At 42.2% G+C, this 18,099-nt stretch overlaps 1 protein-coding gene across 1 annotated transcript; it reads left to right on the top strand.

Moving 5' to 3' along the window:
- Positions 1-15,391: 15,391 nt before the first annotated feature.
- LOC113933422 (olfactory receptor 6N2) lies at positions 15,392-16,345 on the top strand. The gene has a single exon (XM_027613486.1). It carries the CDS (start codon positions 15,392-15,394, stop codon positions 16,343-16,345), a length of 954 nt encoding a protein of 317 aa, XP_027469287.1.
- The last annotated feature ends 1,754 nt before the right edge of the window (positions 16,346-18,099 follow it).

The following is an 18,099-nucleotide window of genomic DNA, read 5'->3' as shown; positions in this document are numbered from 1 at the left end:
GGATCTACAGAGTCATTCGGTGACTGTAGGATTTAATTGGTTAGTCGATCAAACAATCAATCAAATAAGTTTTTTCAAACACACTCCATATTCCAATTCAAGTGGACTGAGTCTTGGATTGAGGCAAACTGAGAACATTGTAGAGATCAGAGAGACATAGCCTCTGAACCCATACCTACCTAACATGGGTGAGAGGACATATCTGAGAAAAAAATAACCAAAAATAAGGATCCAGGTGCAGATATTCAGGCAAACTTGGAAATTAGAGAGATGGAACTGTGTTTGAAAGAATTTGGAAGAACAAAAGCTGACTGTGGGATTATGTTCAGGATGGGATTCCTGGAGAAGCTCCAAGAAAGGAGGAAAACAAGATTGCCAAATGAAAAATGAAAGAACTTCTAAGGTGAATGTTCAGATGTGGATTGGGAAACCATGGGAAGATGGCTGGTAGAAGCACACGGCTCCATGTTCCTGGAATCCTGCGGTACAAGAAAGGTTGAAGCTACTGTAGCTGGGAACTTGTTCTCTTACGGGGAAGATTGGGTGCTAGAGATAAGGGTGCTGGGGGTGCTGATGGTTAGAAGTGAGTCACAGAAATATGCCCTGCACTGTGAGTTTGAGATCGTCAGTTAGTCATCCGGGCAACATCATGGATGGACTCCTATGAGCGCAGTGCTAGCTCTGGGAACCAAGAGGAGATAATAAAAAGAAGGCACGATTTCTGTTTTCAGAGAGTTTGCAGTTTTGTTTTGAAGATTCGGTCCTCCATCCCTCTCCCTCCCGTAATCGGGGGGGGAACCATAAGCAAAATGATCCTACCTTCCCACCCTCTCTTCCCGCTGCACCACCTCCATCACCACCTCCATCACCACCAGTGACATATTGACTGATACCAAGATATAAACATTTCAGTTTTGCTCTATGTGCCCCGAAGGTGGGGGGAGGTCATGAAATTGAAGGGAAGCAGTGCCTGGATTGGCAGAAAGGGACTGAGGGAAAGTAAAGTAGCCGCGCAAGACATTGATTCTGATTATTTCCCCAACCCTTCCAGACCTTGGAATCCGAATCCCCTGGGGACCTAGATGGGACTTCTCTGAAAGTTCCCTTCAGACCAGACATGGAACTGTAGGATCCTCATAGGCGACGCCTTGTCTCAGGATAACACGGCAGCAACTCTACTGAAAATACAAAAAGAAAACTTATTTTTAAAATAATTCTGGGCAGCCTTTTAAAAAATGATAAAGTGAACGGGTTTTGGGTTTCTGGTTTTTTCCTAATGATGTTGAGATACTTATTTCTAGGGCAAGGATGACTTGGTGTTTATTTTAACTTATTTTACTGGAAGGAAAATGTATGTGGGGTGACATATTGTAGCACTGACCTCCCTCCCACTAGAGCTATAGAATGTTTGGGAATTCCCACTTATTCAATGAAGATAGACTGTCCCACTTGAGGTTTTTCCAAGGACAATGTAGCCTTGGCCTCAGGTCAGTTTTCCCTGACCATCCAGCCCAGAACTGGACTACATTCTCTGCTCTGAGCTTTGGGGGGGTCCTAAGTAAGAAGAAACTTGTTTTAATATTATTAAACCATGAAGGCTAATCTTATGGGGAGTAACAACAACAGCAGGAACCGAACCCGTCCCTAGTCAAAGCGATTGTTGCTTTCTTGCAGGAGTGGCTGCGGGACCAGAGGGGCCTGCCCTGGTGAGACCAGGGAACAAGGTTCAATCCCAGGTTAAGCCAACATAGAACGTTTGAAGACTTACTTGGAGCAGACACCATCTGCACATAGGTGAACTTCTGGGTTAGGCAGGGCCTAAGCAGCCATCTCCTCAAAATCCCTCTTGTCTTTACAGAAGATAAAACTGAAGTCGGTAGGTGGGAAATAACCTGAACAAGTTACATGGGAATTTAGAAATAGGCTGGGAGTGGACAACACCAAGGGTTTCTAACCCTTCCCACCATATCACCAGGGTGCGTGCCCTCTAAGTTGCCGTGTTGACCTGAAACAGAAGGTCTGTGGCCTTGACCGAGTGCCACACGGTGGGAGAAGCAGTCGGTGGCCTGCAAATTCAGAGGGTCATGGCAGTCCGCAGGGGGCCTGTCTCTCCCACAGAATAAATGTCCCACTTACAGAGAACGTGGCAGGGCACATACGATGCTTTCTCTGGCCGGCTTTCGGCCCCAGGCATCCTGGCGTTTCTACTTTGCCATCCAGAGGTGGGAGTGGGTTCCCTCCTCCGTGGAACCATCCCGTGCTCCTGTCTAACCCCACAATCTCTTAGGCAAACATGCCATTTATACTGGAGTATTTTGTGTCTGTTTTCTCATTACATTTCCCACAGCAGGAAAATGGATGCATTTCTTTCCAGGATCAGTTAGTGGATGAAGAGTCTGAACTCATTTCAAAAATGTCAAATCTCCCGATCAAGAGGAAAGAACAGCATTTAACAAAACAGAGTCTGATCGTGCCCACTGAGTCTTCACTTTCTCTGCCATTCCTGCCACCTGTTGGCTTTTCAGAGCCTGTGTGAACCCAGAAGTAACATTTCACTTAAATGTAGGCCAGATGCAGAAAATCCTTTTAGACAGGATTTATATGAGCCTACAGAGTCATTAGTGGAAAGGTATTTTGTTCTCTACCGTCATAAAGTTCTAAAAATAAGAAATTGTAGGTAATTTCTCTAGTTCTTTGCCTTCCTTAGTGAACAAGTGACAGCCTTTTTGAGCTTTCCCAAAAAGTGGCGGGGGAGGGGGCATTGGTTAACCGAGGGTTAAATGAGACTTAACAAGTCACCTGGAATCTCCTCGGGGAAACCATAACCATAAATAATGAATTTTATTTTAGTGAGAATGTGCATCCAAGACCTACCTAAATGTGAAAGCTTGACGGTGGGACCTGGCAATTTGTGCTTCCACAAGCCTCAAGATGATCTGGAGCAAGGTCAAGTCTGAGAACCACTGACCTGATCTGATTGGTGAAATTGGATGAGGACCCAGGCATGTGTGGCCAGCCCTCTGCTCTGCTCCCCTGCTTGGGAGCCCCCTGTCCCTTTGCGCATTCTGCTCGATGCCATGGATTAGAAGGGGACTGTCCCTATGGAGGATGTCCCATAATCAGGTGGGGGAACCATAAGCAAAATGATTACTTCCACTGCCGAAGTAAGATATCCGACCCCCCCAAGTACATAATACACCAGATAGTTAGATAAATCCTAAGTAAGGATGTAAATCATTTAAAGATACTAATTGTCAGAACCCACCCACTGAAGGCACATAAAATACAGATTGACTTGAAGCATGCATGGAGTTAAACGCATGTTAGGCTATAAAATAAGGTGCGCTAAAGTCGTGAGCCCTTTGTCCTGAAGGTCTAATGCATAGCTTGGTGGCCATAGTTAACGACACTGTATTGTCTATTTAACATCTGCTAAGTGGGTAGATCTCCAGAGTTCTCGCCACAAAAAAAAAAAAAAAAAGGAAGAAAGAAAGAAAATGAAGTGATGTGAGGTGGTGGATATTTTATTAGCTTGATCGTGACCATCATTTCACAGTGAGCACTACTCCCCTCCTCAGTCTCGGCTGGTTACCCACAGTCCACCACGGTCCGGAAGCAGAGGGTCGTCCTTCTGCCGTTATCTTCACAAGGTCAGCGGTAGCCTCACAGTCCGTCACTCACCTCCTTGACCCCACCACGTGGGTGTTTTATCCCATCATCACGAGGAGAAGGAGGGTGAGTGGAGTACAACCAGGTATTTTGAGAGAGGGTGAGAGACCACACTCACCTAACTTTTATCACAGTATCTTCTCATAATTGTTCTATTTTATTGTTAGCTACTATTGTTGATCTCTTACTCTAATTTAATTTTTAAAGATTTTATTTAAATTCAAGTGAGTTAACATACAGTGTATTAGTAGTTTCAGGGGTACAATTTAGTGATTCGTCACTTGCATATAACACCCGGTGCTCGTCACAAGTGCCCTCCTTAATGTCCGCCACTGAGCTCTCCCATCCCCCCCAGCCCCCACCCCTCCAGCAGCCCTGTTTGTTTCCTATAGTTAAGAGTCTCTTACTGTAATTTATCAATCAAACTTGTTTACAGGTATGTATGTACAGGAAAAAACATAATGTGTATGTATATCCACAGTTTCTGGCATCCACTGGGGGTCTTGGAACACATTGCCCACGGAAAAAAAGGGACTAGTACCTAGGTAAATCAAAACATCAAATTGTACACCTTAAACACAATTTCTATGTGTCAATCGTAAAAGCCAAATAATATAAGCCTCAATGCAGTTAAGAGAATTAATATTATATAGACTGGCTTTTAACTCATGACAAATTAAATTTATAATAAATAACTAAATGATAAATTTTAAATGTCCATATTTTGATATTTAAAAGAGCACTTCTAAACAACTTATGAATCTAAGAAGAAATTATAAAGGTAAGTATAAAACATTCAGACCCAAACAATAATAATAAAAAAAAAAATCATAGTTTCAAAACTTCTGGGTAAAGCCAAAGTGCTTCTTAGAGAGAAATTTGTAAGCTTAAATGTTTACATTGTAAGAGAAGGAATGTGCAAAACTAGTCTAAAGTAGGAACTAAGAAAAATAATATCAGAGAAGAAAACGAAGAAAGTTGAAGGAAGAAAAAGATGCATAGGGGAGCAGAAATTAATATAATGAAAAATACAACAAAGAAGATATATAAATTAAAGAGTTCATTCTAGGAAAAAAAAAAATAAAACTCCTGACAAGACTAACAAACAAGAGGAAGAGAAGGGTAAAAATAAGAAATATGAAGAATGAAAAATAAACTATCGGTTTAAGCCACAAAGTTTAAAATGATAAGATGATAACTATAAACAACATACACCAATTAACTAAAATTTAGATAGATAGACTTGTTTTTAGGAAATTTAAAATTATCAATGTCAAGTTCAAAAGCAGTGGAAAATCTTAATAGCGAATTAGTTAAAAATTTTCCTCTAAAGAAAACATCAAACCCAGGTAGCTTAACAAGTGAGTTCTACCAAGTACTAAAGAAAAAGGCAACTACTGTGTTTAGCCCCTCTAGAGAACAGCATTCCTGGAAATACCACTCAACGATGTATTCTAAGAAGCTTACCTGATACTGATTCCAAAATAAATAAAAACAGTGTAAGAAGAAAGACTCAGAGACCAGTCTCACTCATTAACATCAATGCAAAATTAGCCCTCCACATACCCCTGAGCCAAATTCAGTTGTCTGTACTAAGTGGTTATGACTGAGATTGGTTTATGTCAGGAATGTAAGATTGACCTAACATTTGAAAAGTGAGTAATACAATTTATCATATTAACAGATTAAAAAAGAAAAACATGATGATTATCTCTTTTGATGCAGGAATAAAAACACATTCAATAATCATTCATAAATAAAAATGAGAAACTACAACAAAGTTAGAAATAGAAAAAAAAAAAACCTTCCTAAAAAGGCACTTTATTTTTTTAAGATTTTATTTATTTGAGAGAGATGGAGACAGAGATAGTGAGAGACAGCAGGGAGAGAGGGAGAAGCAGGCTCCCCACTGAGCAGGGAGCCTGATGTGTGGCTCAATAAATTAAATATGGGGCCATTCAAAGAGGTTTGAGTATAAAAAGAAAGAAAAACCTCAGGCATAGAAACAGCAAAACAATGGATAACCTAAGAATCATTTGTATTTAATTGGGGAGCATTTTTTTCTTAGCAGCAAATATGACCCTGGAATCATGACCTGAACGGAAGGTGGATGTTTATCCGACTGAGCCACACAGGCACCCCTGATAAGGCACTTTTAAAAATCATGCAGCAGACCTCATAGTGAATTATGAAAAGCATTTCCTTTAAGATTGAGAGTGAAACAAGATTAATGGCTAACACAACTCCTGTTTAATGTTGTAGGAGGTACTGGTTATCACAGCAAAAAGCAAAAGGAATAAAGAAATTAAAAGAATAAACACTGGGAAAAGTTGTAATTATTTTTAGATGTATCCTTACTTATTTTGAAGCATAGATAACCACAGATAAGTTATTGAAATTGATATGGAGGGTCGACCAGTGTGCTGGTCACAATTCAATGAAACAAAAAAGCCAATTGCATTATTGTGTAACAACAGCAATCATAAAATATAATTAAAGAGAAATCAAGAGTCTGTTTGCCATTTGTATATCTTCTTTCACGAACTTGAATTTAAATAAAATCTTAAAAAAGAGAATTCATTATAGCAGCAAAATATATATAAAGTACTTAACAAAAGATGTTCAAGACTTTTGGAGAAATTCTTATAAATCTGTATTCAAGGTCATTATCGAACACTTTCATAAATCATGATGAGATAGAACATTTGTGGTTTGGGAAATCAATATTAGGAAAACATCTCTGCACCCTGAATTGGCCTTTTTTTTTTTTTTAAGATTTTATTTATTTGTCAGAGAGAGAGAGAGAGAGAGTGAGCACAAGCAGGGGGAGTGGGAGAGGGAGAAGCAGGCTCCACACTGAGCAGGGAGCCCGATGCGGGGCTCGATCCCAGCACCCTGGGATCATGACCTGAGCTGAAGGCAGCCGCTTCACTGACTGAGCCACCCAGGCGTCCCATGAATAGGCCTTTTGATAAAACAAGATCTCACACAATTTCCAAATGTGGTGTTCATGGGATTTGACAATCTTCCCCAAAGTTAAGAATAGTCATGCCATTCAAGAAGAAATGGGAGAAAAGATGGCATATGGGGGTAGAGTGGGGCAGGGGTTTGGTGACAGCGTTTCCACCGGACACAGGTGAGTCAGATTTATAAAATAGTTCAGTTATACTCAGTGGCTTATGAAAGGGACAGCATTAGAAGAGATTATAACTTAAACTTTGGTTTATATAATAAAGAACTGTTTTGAATGTAAAACTTTTCTCTAATGGCTTTTTAGAAACAGAACTAAAATGGGCCATGTAGGGGAGTATTAAATACACATGAGAAGCAGAACAATATTCAGCACTTGGAATCCTGAACAAGAGGTTGTAGGGTGCCTGCCATGGTTTATAAAAAGATGCACATAATTTCAGCATAAAAATTGCCAAAGGACTTTTATTTATTTATTTATTTAGATTCCGACACATGTGAACAGAAGGGAGGAAGAAAGTGAATGTGATTATCATTTAGAAATTAAGAGCTGTTCTGAATTTTCATAATTTTTTGTCTTGGAAAACAAAGGCCATTTTTTTTGGTGGGGGGGAGATATACTTTCAGATAGAGCTGAAATGATTAACCACAAGTACAAGTCATGAACCATTGATAGTCTTTCATCGTAGACATGGTTTATGATGCGCTTGGATCTACTAAATAATCTGCATAATGAAAATTAACATGGAAACAAAACAGATGTGGTCTGTGCCCAGGGCAGACTTCCGGGCAGCGTCGGCGGGAATCTTATCTAAGAGGCTTGCTTCGATGTGATTCCTGTGCACAATGTGGTCTAGTTTCCAGAGGCTCACAGAATTCTATTTTTATGCTTCTTTTATTAATAACAATCAAGATATTTATTTAAAAGTTTCTAAACAAACTTTGAAGTCCAAGTGATAGCTTTATAGTTTCCTTTTAATTACAGCTTATTTCTTTCCTAGTGGGGTGGCTATTCTGAAATTTTCATTTGTCTTCTTCAACATGGTTTATATGACACTCCGCTGTGACCGCTGCTGTCATGGGGGCTTGTGGGTGTCATCTCTGCCATCTGCAAGTCACACAAAGGACTCTGCCGACGAGTTCTAAGTGGCAGGGTGCAGGGTGGATGTGCGCTCTGCAAGGCGTGACAAGTGACTTGAAAATGGGCTAGCTTATGTCAGGGGGTTTATGGTGGTGCTGGGGGGGTCATTAGAGAAGTGGGTTTCATGCAGGTCCTCACGGGGTGGGACCGTGTACTTTGAACTGGGCCAAACCGTGAGTATTCCAAGGACTCTGCGTGAATATCTGCAGCTCGCTGGGTAACAGACTTTGCTTGGTGAGAACCCCCACCACCAAGTATGTTCAGCCAAGGTGGGTTTTCTGCTGCCAACACCAATCAAAACTCTTTGTAAATAACACACACACACACACACACACACACGCACGCACGCGTGCACGTCCCCTTTGTCTTTAAAAATCCCTGATGTTTGTTCCCTAGGAGGACACAATTTGGGTGGCCACCTGAATCTCTGCTCTCTGAATTACAATGATAAGACCCCAAATAAGTGCTTTTGTTTGTTTCATTTCAGTTCTGCCTCTTCTCTTGGGGGACAAAGCTTATGTGTGTAGATTGCTTTGAAGCTCAAATGAGAGAAAACTTGTCGAAGAATATCTATTTGCCCTCCACGCACTTGAGAATTTTAGGCTGGATGGAGGCTTTCTGGGATGTGGAGAGATATCTTTTTAGGGACCATGACAAATGGAAGCAGTGTCAAAACACTAGAGTCAGAGAAATGTTATTCAAAACAAAGTGTGTGTGCCTGTGCGTGTGCGGGTGTGTGCATGGAAGGGATCTCTGCATTACAATCGCAGATCCTACTATGGTCCATGGTCCATGGTCCTAATCAGATCTGTAGCCTGTCTTGGAAATAGATTTTGGTTGGAACCCAGCCCCATCGGTCCCCTCTAGCTATTGTCTGTGGCTCCTTGCTCGCTACAACAGCAGAGTGAATGGTTGTGACACAGCCAAAGGTCTTGCAGAGGCTAAAGTAGTTACCATGTGGCTCCAATAAGAAGTTGGCCCACCCCTTCCTACAGTAGTTACACGTTACCCTATAAAGTATAGACTGGTAAACTTTAGCAGATTAAATTATAATCCTAGGACAAATTATATGCTCAGGATAAATTGATAAAGTGGCTGTTTATTGTTTTCATGTTTGTTTGTAATTTGGCATCTCCACACCGATGGTTCTGGTTCTGAGACAGCATCCTTAGGTGCTTTGCAGAATACTTTTCTTAGCTCTGCTCAGCTCTTCCCCAAGGCTTCTTACCTTCTATTTCTCTCTGCCTGCATGATCCTAGTCCTACGAGCATGCCCTGCGCGCACTTGGGGAGACAAGGGAAAGTGTGAGTTGGGTGACAGCCTTGTTAGGAGAGCTTCTAGTTAGATGAACAACTTTCTAAAGAATGTGTGTTTTATAATAACTTCGAAGGAAAAGACCTAGGGGTCTTAGCGATGACACTCAAAAGCTTTACTGATAACCTCAAAGGGAACCTAGAGTATACTCATCAAGTTTGTAGGCGACATGAAGTTGGCAGATGATAGAGTCAGAATCTAACAACTCGGAAATCTCCTGGGAAATAGACTGAATGTCACAAGAGGAACCATAATGGAGGTAAGGAAGAGTCTTGTGTCTGGGCAGAGAAACAAATAGAGCAAGTACAATAACCACGACTAACCCTTCAAACACGTAAGGACAGGGTGAAATGTTTATATCTATTTATTAAGGTATTGCTAAGGTCTTCTCTATGCCAGGCACTGTGTTAGACAAGAGGAATTTAGCATGGAACAGACAAATATGGAATAGACAAACATGATCTCTGCCTTTATGAAGCTTAAAATTCAGAATGGCAATAGAGATTGGATATAAGTTATTAGAAATGAGATGAATTCCTAATTATCAGACTTATCTGGAAACACGAGGAGAGACTCTGGTCTATCCTGGCTGTAAAATGTTGAGTACATTTATGGGAGGGTGTGGGGATAGGTTATCAGGGAAACCTTTCTTTAATTCTTGCAAAAACTGTTACTGAATATCTACTTTGTTCCAAAAGAACAATGCCAGGCACTGAATGATAGTGTTAAACAAACCTGGTCTCTGTCTTCACTGACTTTATAATTTATTGGTAAAAAGAGAGAAATAAGCATATAAATCAATAATTAAAACATATACATATTAAAAGAGTCGCTGGGCTGCAGTGAGCAGAATAGAGGTGGGAAGGTAGGGTGTTTACGTAATGTGGTCACATAGGACTTCTCTGAAGGGATGTTAGGTGGAGACCAAAGGATGAGGAGGCGCTACCTTGGTGGGGGGGGGGCCCAAACAGATGCACACACCACCGGGATTTTGTTGTAGAGTGTCCTAAGCAGAGGGGAGTGTGATTCAAAAACTTAGGGGATGTAGCTGATTTTTATTTTTATATGAAGTCTTGGTAGTCTTGTTGCTGTTTTCAGTAAGCAAGACAGTGACAAAGCCAAGCCAGTCTGGGAAAGAGTGACCGGTACGTTGAGGTACTTCAACACACATGCAGCTCAGCTGGAGGATCTTTGGCTGGAAGGAAAGGTAGTCGAGGCAGGACATGAAAGCTGGGTTCTAGTCTTTGTGAATCTAGAGTCTAGTGTGGGGTCCAGACCGATTGCTTCAGGACCAGTGTGTGGGAGGGACAAGGAGTTGAGTTTCAGCTCATGGAAACTAAAATGTTAACGATCAGATTGGTCCTTTTAAAAGGCGAAAGATTTATGCGATCTGAAGAGAAAGCAGAGTATTAGATTGGTCCTTTTATTTTGTAATACAGTGAACTCCTCAATTGGGAAATTATAAATTAATGTTGGAAACACTAGAAAGGAAAATGGCATCATGGCAGGGAGGGAAAGAAGCAAAGTGTATGGATCACCTCGTATGTACTAGACACTATATTCCATTTTTATGTATTTTATCTGAGAAAGAGAAAGACATTCAGCTATCGTGTTCTCACAGAATACCAACATCAGACTAGATCCCTCTGTGATTGTGATAACCTGAGAAAGAAAAAGGCCACTTAATAATCATATATAAGCATGTACAAACATGAGATCACCATACAAACCATAAAAAAAGAATCTCCCTGTCCTAGCGAATATGAGTGACTGCTTCTTTATCAATTACAGCTTTCACCTACCTTCTGGGTACGATTCATTAAGATGCCCGATCATAGAATCCAATTCAGACCAAGCCCTGCTCCCTTGAGTCTGCCCCCAGACCACCTAACACAAATCCCTTAGAAATTCTGCTCTAACATCCCCTTGCTGAAAGCCTGCGCGGTGCACATGATGTGTGACCCCCCCAAGGTGGCGAGTCAGAAGAGCTGATTTCGTGAAACTACAGTTGTGTTTCCATCCTTCAGCTGGAAGGCATTGCCATGCCCGTGATGCGCTCTCTCTAAGGGTGAAGAAAATAAGGCTGCAAGAGAAGTAACTTCGATGTGGTTCCAGAGTTACTTTGAGGAGTTTAATTAACAACCATTTACATCTAGGACAGGAAGGAGGAGGGCATATAGACACATTCTAGAATGAATGAGGTTACTTTTTGTGTTCATCTCACTTGACCTTCACCGTACACACTTATGCAGGGACAAAATAGACCCAAAGACACACAGGACAGCTTAAGGGTGCGTGGCAGTGAGCAGGGCTCAGGAGGACAGGCCTTGAAATGGGCAGCACTTGAGACCTCGGGTACATTTCTCCAACTGCTACCAACATTTCTGAGCTTAGAAGTGATGAACACGGTTCTCGAGTCAGAGCATGGGCACTTCCCGCTGTGTGACCTGGGGCACATCTTTACACTCTCTGTGCCTTGGTTTTCCCAAATGGGAAGTGGGAATACAATTGCACCCACCTCACCGAGTAAGTGCGAGGATCTAATTCGTGCATGTGCTGTGCTTGGAAAGGTATGTGTGACATTGCAGAGGCTCCGTAAATGGGTATTTTGGTAGAGCCGAGGTTGAAATGAAGGTTTCTGAGCCTCCAAAACCTCTGCCTTCCCTCCACCCCCCAGAACAGGTAGCTCCTATCAGAGAAGCTTCCTGAAGGAAGAGCGATATAGGGCTGGATCAGGCACATGATCAGGGGAAGTAATTGGTTAGAAAGATTCGGTGAAATACAAAATCTCTTTGGACTTGTGAGGCCAGACAGGAAATGCAAGTGTGCATGTGATTATGGGAAGAAGGGTGGGAAGGTGGGGCCATGTTTTCAGAGCCAGAGTCCAAGAGTCTGTGTTAAGAAGTCGGTGGTGACCAACCATGAGAGACGATGGACTCTGAGAAACAAACTGAGGGTTCTAGAGGGGAGGGGGTGGGGGGATGGGTTAGCCTGGTGATGGGTATTAAAGAGGGCACGTTCTGCCTGGAGCACTGGGTGTTATGCACAAACAATGAATCATGGAACGTTACATCCAAAACTAATGATGTAATGTATGGTGATTAACATAACAATAAAAAATTAAAAAAAAAAGTCGGTGGTGATAGGGAGAGGGGTAGGTGTCAAGGAAGGGGTGGTGAGATGGGGAGCACTTGGGAGAGCTTCTCAGAGCCCAGGTGGTGGAAGGTGACATGGCGTCCACCCAAGTGCCCTCCCAGGAGGCTGGCCCTGATTCTCACCTGCTTCTGGGGCTGGAGGTCTCTTCCTTGCCTGTGCCCCTTGTGGCCTGAAACAGTCAAGATTGGCTTGGGGGACCCCGCTCCATGGGGATGGACTCTCTGAAGAGGAGAAAAGGCTCCTAGATCCAGTCTTGGTCTCCCATGTATGTCGGAGCCTAGCAAGACAGAAACAGATGCAGGTGCTGCGCGGCTTCTGTTAGGTGACCACGCTCGTGATGCAGGTTGGGCATGTGGAAGGTGGGGCCTACAATGAGGGATTTGAAAACAGCTAATATTTTGAAATTGAATTGGAGTTGGCTTAGTGAAAAGATGACTTAAATAAGGACTTGGAATGTCTGGTTTTGAGAATCATAGACTACCAGATCCTTCCCATCGTCCTGATCCCCCCGTTTGATACTTAAATTCGCTCTACAACCAGAGAGGGGCAAACTGTGCTAACACCTGCTTTGAAAAGGTTGAGAGACAGGAAGCTGCCTTGTGTGCGGCCACAGACTGGCTCTGTGCTGGCATGGAGGGCAGAAAGTGGGGTCTTCTGAGAAAATCACTCATGACATGGGAACTGTGAATACAAAGATCTAATGAGGTGTATCATTTCAGGAGCAGCTGTATTTGAAAAGACTTCACCCAGAGAGGGCCGTATATAGGCTCTCCAACTGGGGGGTTAAAGACACTTGCTGACATTAGAATTTTAGATCCAGAGGATGGGTGCTTCTGGAATTATGCCATGTTTGCCTTGACCTACATCTCCAGTTGGCTTCAGAAAAGCTAATAGGTGGAAAGAGAAAACATCATCAGTAACAGTTACTACACACCAAAGATGATAAAAAATACTTGTTGAATTTAATTTCTCTGGGCAGGCAAGAATAATGGGTTTTTCCACAGGTTTAGGGGAAGGGACGCAAGACAAAATTTACCATGCTAAGTTCCTTTAGATATATTGAGCTTGAGATGCCAATGGGGACGACAAGAAGGACGTGTTCAGGTGCAACTGAAAAATATAACTTAAATTCAGGCTACAAAAAAGTTCAAGTACGTTCACAAAACATTCACTGAGCTCGCAGGTCTGTGCTTGTTGCTCTGGGCATCTGTGGGGATATACAATAGTTAACGAAGTACTACACTTACTCTCAAGGATCTTGCCAATTTCTGGGCAGACAGACTCCTTACGAAGGTAGTACAGTATGCTAAGTGGGCACTGTAAACGTGGAAGAAGGAATCTGTCACTTTTTCCAAGGGAGTGAGGAAAGGCTTCACTGAAGAGCTGGCATTTGACCTAATTTTGAAGGATGAGAAGCAGTTGCCGGACAGGGAAAAGAGAAAGAGGAGCAAACCAGAAGCAAAAGGTTGAGAGGGGCACAGACACCAGAGACGCAATGAAGCATTAACGTCATCAGTCTCCTATAATTAGAGAGGTGAAGTCCCTGTAGATACAAGAGGTTCAGGAAGAGTGCCTTACACACTAATAGCTTTGAATCAACTGAGCATCTTAAAATATCGAACTTAGGAGTTTATTTTCACTGCCGGGCTCTTGGGTTTAAAGGCAAAGTTGGGGTTTGGGTGGGTGCTATGAGCTGAGGGGAAAGTGTGGGGGCTGTACTAGTTATTCAATTAATTAGTTTGATTAAAAAATTGGTTTCATTGAATACTTTGAAGTGAAAGCCATTGTACCAAGTATTAGGATGACAAAATAAGTAAGACACAGCAGATTGTCAGCATGGAAACTAGAATTTGGGCAGGCTCTCCAGAGGCACTGAGACATATACGGGATATGGTGTAGCTGTCACTGGCTACCATTTTTATGCATTTATAGTCACACTGTCTGTGATGGTTTGTGTTGGTGGTTTCTCTCTCTCTCTCTCTTTTTGCATTTGCTTTACACTGTGCTTGAAAACGGATAGAATGTGCAACACATTTTTTTGGTATGAAATTCACCAAGCCAGCTATGCATTCCCCACCTCTACTGATAACAATCGATTTTCTGAACATGCAGGATGTATGCTTCTTGCCACTTGATCAGGTTCTTTCTGAGTCGTGAACCACCCTGCTTGTCTTTTTACCAGCAACACCCGCAAGGCAAATTCACACCTTTGTCTCCGAGATGGAGGTCAGAATAGTTAAATATCAGTGATGTTTTAAAAACTACATCTGAGGTCCCAAATCACTGGGCGAAACTCTCAGTTGCGACACCACAGAGGGGAACATGCATTTCCCTAGGTCCAGCTGCTTCCTGTTCTGCGCCCACGCATGGGATTTTTGTCTGAAATGTTTATTTCCTTCTTTTAGCTAACTGCTACCGTTCCTGGAAAATTTAGTTCGGGAGCTTCTTCCTCTGAGAAGCCTCTCAGTCACCCTGGGCTGAGGAACGAGTCTCTTCCTCGGCACTCCGTAGCTCTGCACTTCTCAGACGATACCCAGATAACTGACTGGTGTGCCGCTTTCCCTTCGAGGCTATCAGCTGTCCGGGGGAAGGGACCGCACCTTGCTGAAGTCGGATTCCTTCTGCCTGACACGGGTATTTGAGAGGTATTTGTATTTGTGAACAGAACCATACGATTTGCCACTGCATTCATCTCATATACAAAACTCACCTTTTGAATCTGACTGAAGGAAACACTATAACCTGGGGAAAGGGGTAGAATGTTTGGGGAAGGGCACATAGTGTAGACAGCATGGGGGGTGTGAGTTCAAATCCTGTCTCTGTGACATGGTGTCTATAAGAAGAAGAAGAGTGTCATCATCTCACCATTCTCTCCGTTCTTGACCTTTCCCATCTGTGAAATGGGTATAACAATGGTACTCATCGCTTGTGTGAAAATTAAGTAAAATACAAAACACTTGTAAAAATGCTTGATGTGTCGTGAGCGTTAGCAGTTGTTATCTTTGGAGCAGTATCCAGTGATAGTAAGAAAAGGCTGCCTTTATTAAAAAAAAAACAATAAAGAGAAATGAAGTTTTGAGTTGGGTTAGGCAGTCACCTCCACCCAGTTTTGTCTCCTTCCCTCCCCCACCTCAGCCTCCCATGGAACCGCACAACCACTCGAGCTTAGCTGAGTTCGTACTCCTTGGTTTCCCCAAAGTGGGCCACATCAGGAGCTGGCTTTTTGTCCTGCTGCTGTTGGCATACCTGTTCACCATCTGTGGCAACATGCTCACCTTCTTAGTTATACGACTGGATGCAGCCCTGCGCACACCCATGTACCACTTTGTCAGTATACTCTCCTTCCTGGAGCTGTGGTATACAGCCACCACCATCCCCAAGATGCTGGCCAATCTTCTCAGCGAGAAGAAGACCATTTCTTTTGCAGGATGCCTCCTTCAGACCTACTTCTTCCACTCCCTAGGGGCCTCTGAATGCTACCTTCTTACAGCCATGGCCTATGACCGATACCTGGCCATCTGCCGGCCCCTCCACTACCCTGCAGTCATGACCCCAACACTCTGTGGCAAGATGGCTGCTGCCTGTTGGACTTGTGGCTTCCTGTGTCCCATTTCTGAAGTCATCCTGGTCTCCCAGCTCCCCTTCTGTGGCTATAATGAAATTCAACACATCTTCTGTGACTTTCCACCTCTGCTGAGCCTGGCCTGCAAGGACACAACCACTAATGTCCTCGTTGACTTTGCCATCAATGCCTTCATCATTCTTATCACCTTCCTCTTTATTATGGTTTCTTATGGAAGAATCATTGGTGCCATACTGAAGATAAAAACAGCAGCGGGGAGAAAGAAGGCCTTCTCCACCTGTGCCTCACATCTCACGGTGGTTCTCATTTTTTTTGGCAGCATCATCTTCATGTATGTGCGCCTAAAGAAGAGCTACTCTCTGACACTTGACCCGTCACTTGCTGTAGTCTACTCTGTACTGACACCACTGGTCAACCCAATTATCTACAGTCTTCGTAACAAGGAACTCATTAAGGCCATCAAGAGGACCGTCTTCCGGAAAGGGGGGAGAGCTAGTCCTACTCACCACTGACTCTCTACCAAGGTCCTTCTTCCACTTCAATGTTGGCCTCAGAAAAGTTCCATGCACCTTTGTACTGACCTTGAATAATCTTCCCATTATCACACCTCTGTGGATCTCATCTCCTCTTGCCTTCTCAAAGACATAATTTACGTTTTTCTTTAATTTCCTACATCTTTATGGTTTTCCATTTTGTACTTGATCCATGCTTTCAGCACTTAAGAATACTTTAGAATCTCCCTTCTTAATAAGCACACATATCTCCTTGGCATACATTCTAAGCCAGCTAGAAGTGCATTTCTCTGCTCTCATTTCCGATTAAACTTCACAATGTGATTAATGACACAATCTACCTCCTCTTCTTCACTTCCTACCCACTTTACATCCCATTGCAATCTGGCTTTGGCTCAGCCTGCTGAACAATACTTTGCCAAGATCATTAATGACCTCCATGCTGAATCCATTAGACCCTCCTGGTCTTTCCTCTTTCTTGAACTCTTGATACACGTGACCGGCTCTTACTTCTTAAAAACAGTTTGTCTCTTAGCTTCCTTTGCATCATTATCTTTTCATTTTCTCCTTATTCCTTGAATCCATCTTTCTATCTTTTTTGTCCTGTCTTACTAGATGCTTGAGTTATTCTTGCAGCTTTAAATTTCCTACCTAGGCCAGAACTCTTTGAGTTCTTCAAATACATTAAGATCTGTATGGCTCCAAGAACTTCGCACTGTTCCCCCCCAACACTTCATTTGGTTCACTTCTCATTGTGTGAGTGTTTGTTCAAACGTCACATTCAAGTGACATTATCTTCGAGGGCATAATATATGTGATCACCTAATGTATGTTACCTAATATATGTTACTCATTTTTTTCTCTTTTTTAAATTATGTTTGTTTCCTTCCAAATATGTATCACAACTTATATGTATCTATGTAGATAGATACTGACTGGTATCAGTATAGATATAATTTATTCTTCTTTCCTACAAGTCTATAAACTGCATTTGGTCTGAAATCGTGTCAGTTTTGTTACTTGCTCTATGTCCAGAATCTAACAAGTGTCTAAACTTGCTGAGTATCAATAAAAATGTGAAGAATGAAAAATATAATGAATCTGACCCACTCGTCTCACTAACACATTCTGCTCCCTACTCTAATCACTACTGGAACCCACTCTTTTGTACAGTGCCTTGATCCACTCCAGTTGAACATGCCCCTGTCTCCTCTACAACCAGCTTCAACTTGTCCTACCTCTGCCATTTAAATCTCTGGATAATACCGACAACCCTCACTAATCACTAACTCTGCGCTACTCTCAGTTATTTTTCCTGGATCTCTACTTCTTTATTCACAAACTGTGGTGGGCAGGTAAGCTGTCTTTAGGTGATGTTCACCGCTAACATTATATGGTTCTAAGACCCCATTTAACCCTTGACTTTCTTTTACCTCAAAAGATGTCTTTTGGGGTCTTGAATTCCAAGACTAGCCATTTGTCAGAAAATGAGAGTTTTTTTCTGAGTCACAAGTTTCCCAGACTCTTTTTAGATTAAGATTTTTATCTTAGAATTAAGATTAAGAATTTTATCTTAAAATACATTTATTAAATTTTCTAAGTATTCAAGCAATTACTTCAAACATAAGACTTTTCTTAGCCATGCAGATTAATTGAACATTGAAACTATTTTTCTTGTGTACAGATATGGATATGAAGTTATAGAAGTTCCATATTTATGTGTGTATGTACTTACATATGTATATATATAGACA

This window comes from Zalophus californianus, chromosome 10 (genome assembly GCF_009762305.2).
Source record: "Zalophus californianus isolate mZalCal1 chromosome 10, mZalCal1.pri.v2, whole genome shotgun sequence".
NCBI lineage: Eukaryota > Metazoa > Chordata > Mammalia > Carnivora > Otariidae > Zalophus > Zalophus californianus.
The sequence above is the reverse complement of the archived record's forward strand: the minus strand, read 5'-3'. Positions and strand labels throughout refer to the sequence as shown.

What these genes read in the sequence shown, in the direction of transcription:
- LOC113933422 (XM_027613486.1), top strand. Translation starts at nt 15,392, where the DNA reads ATGGAACCGCACAACCACTCGAGCTTAGCTGAGTTCGTACTCCTTGGT.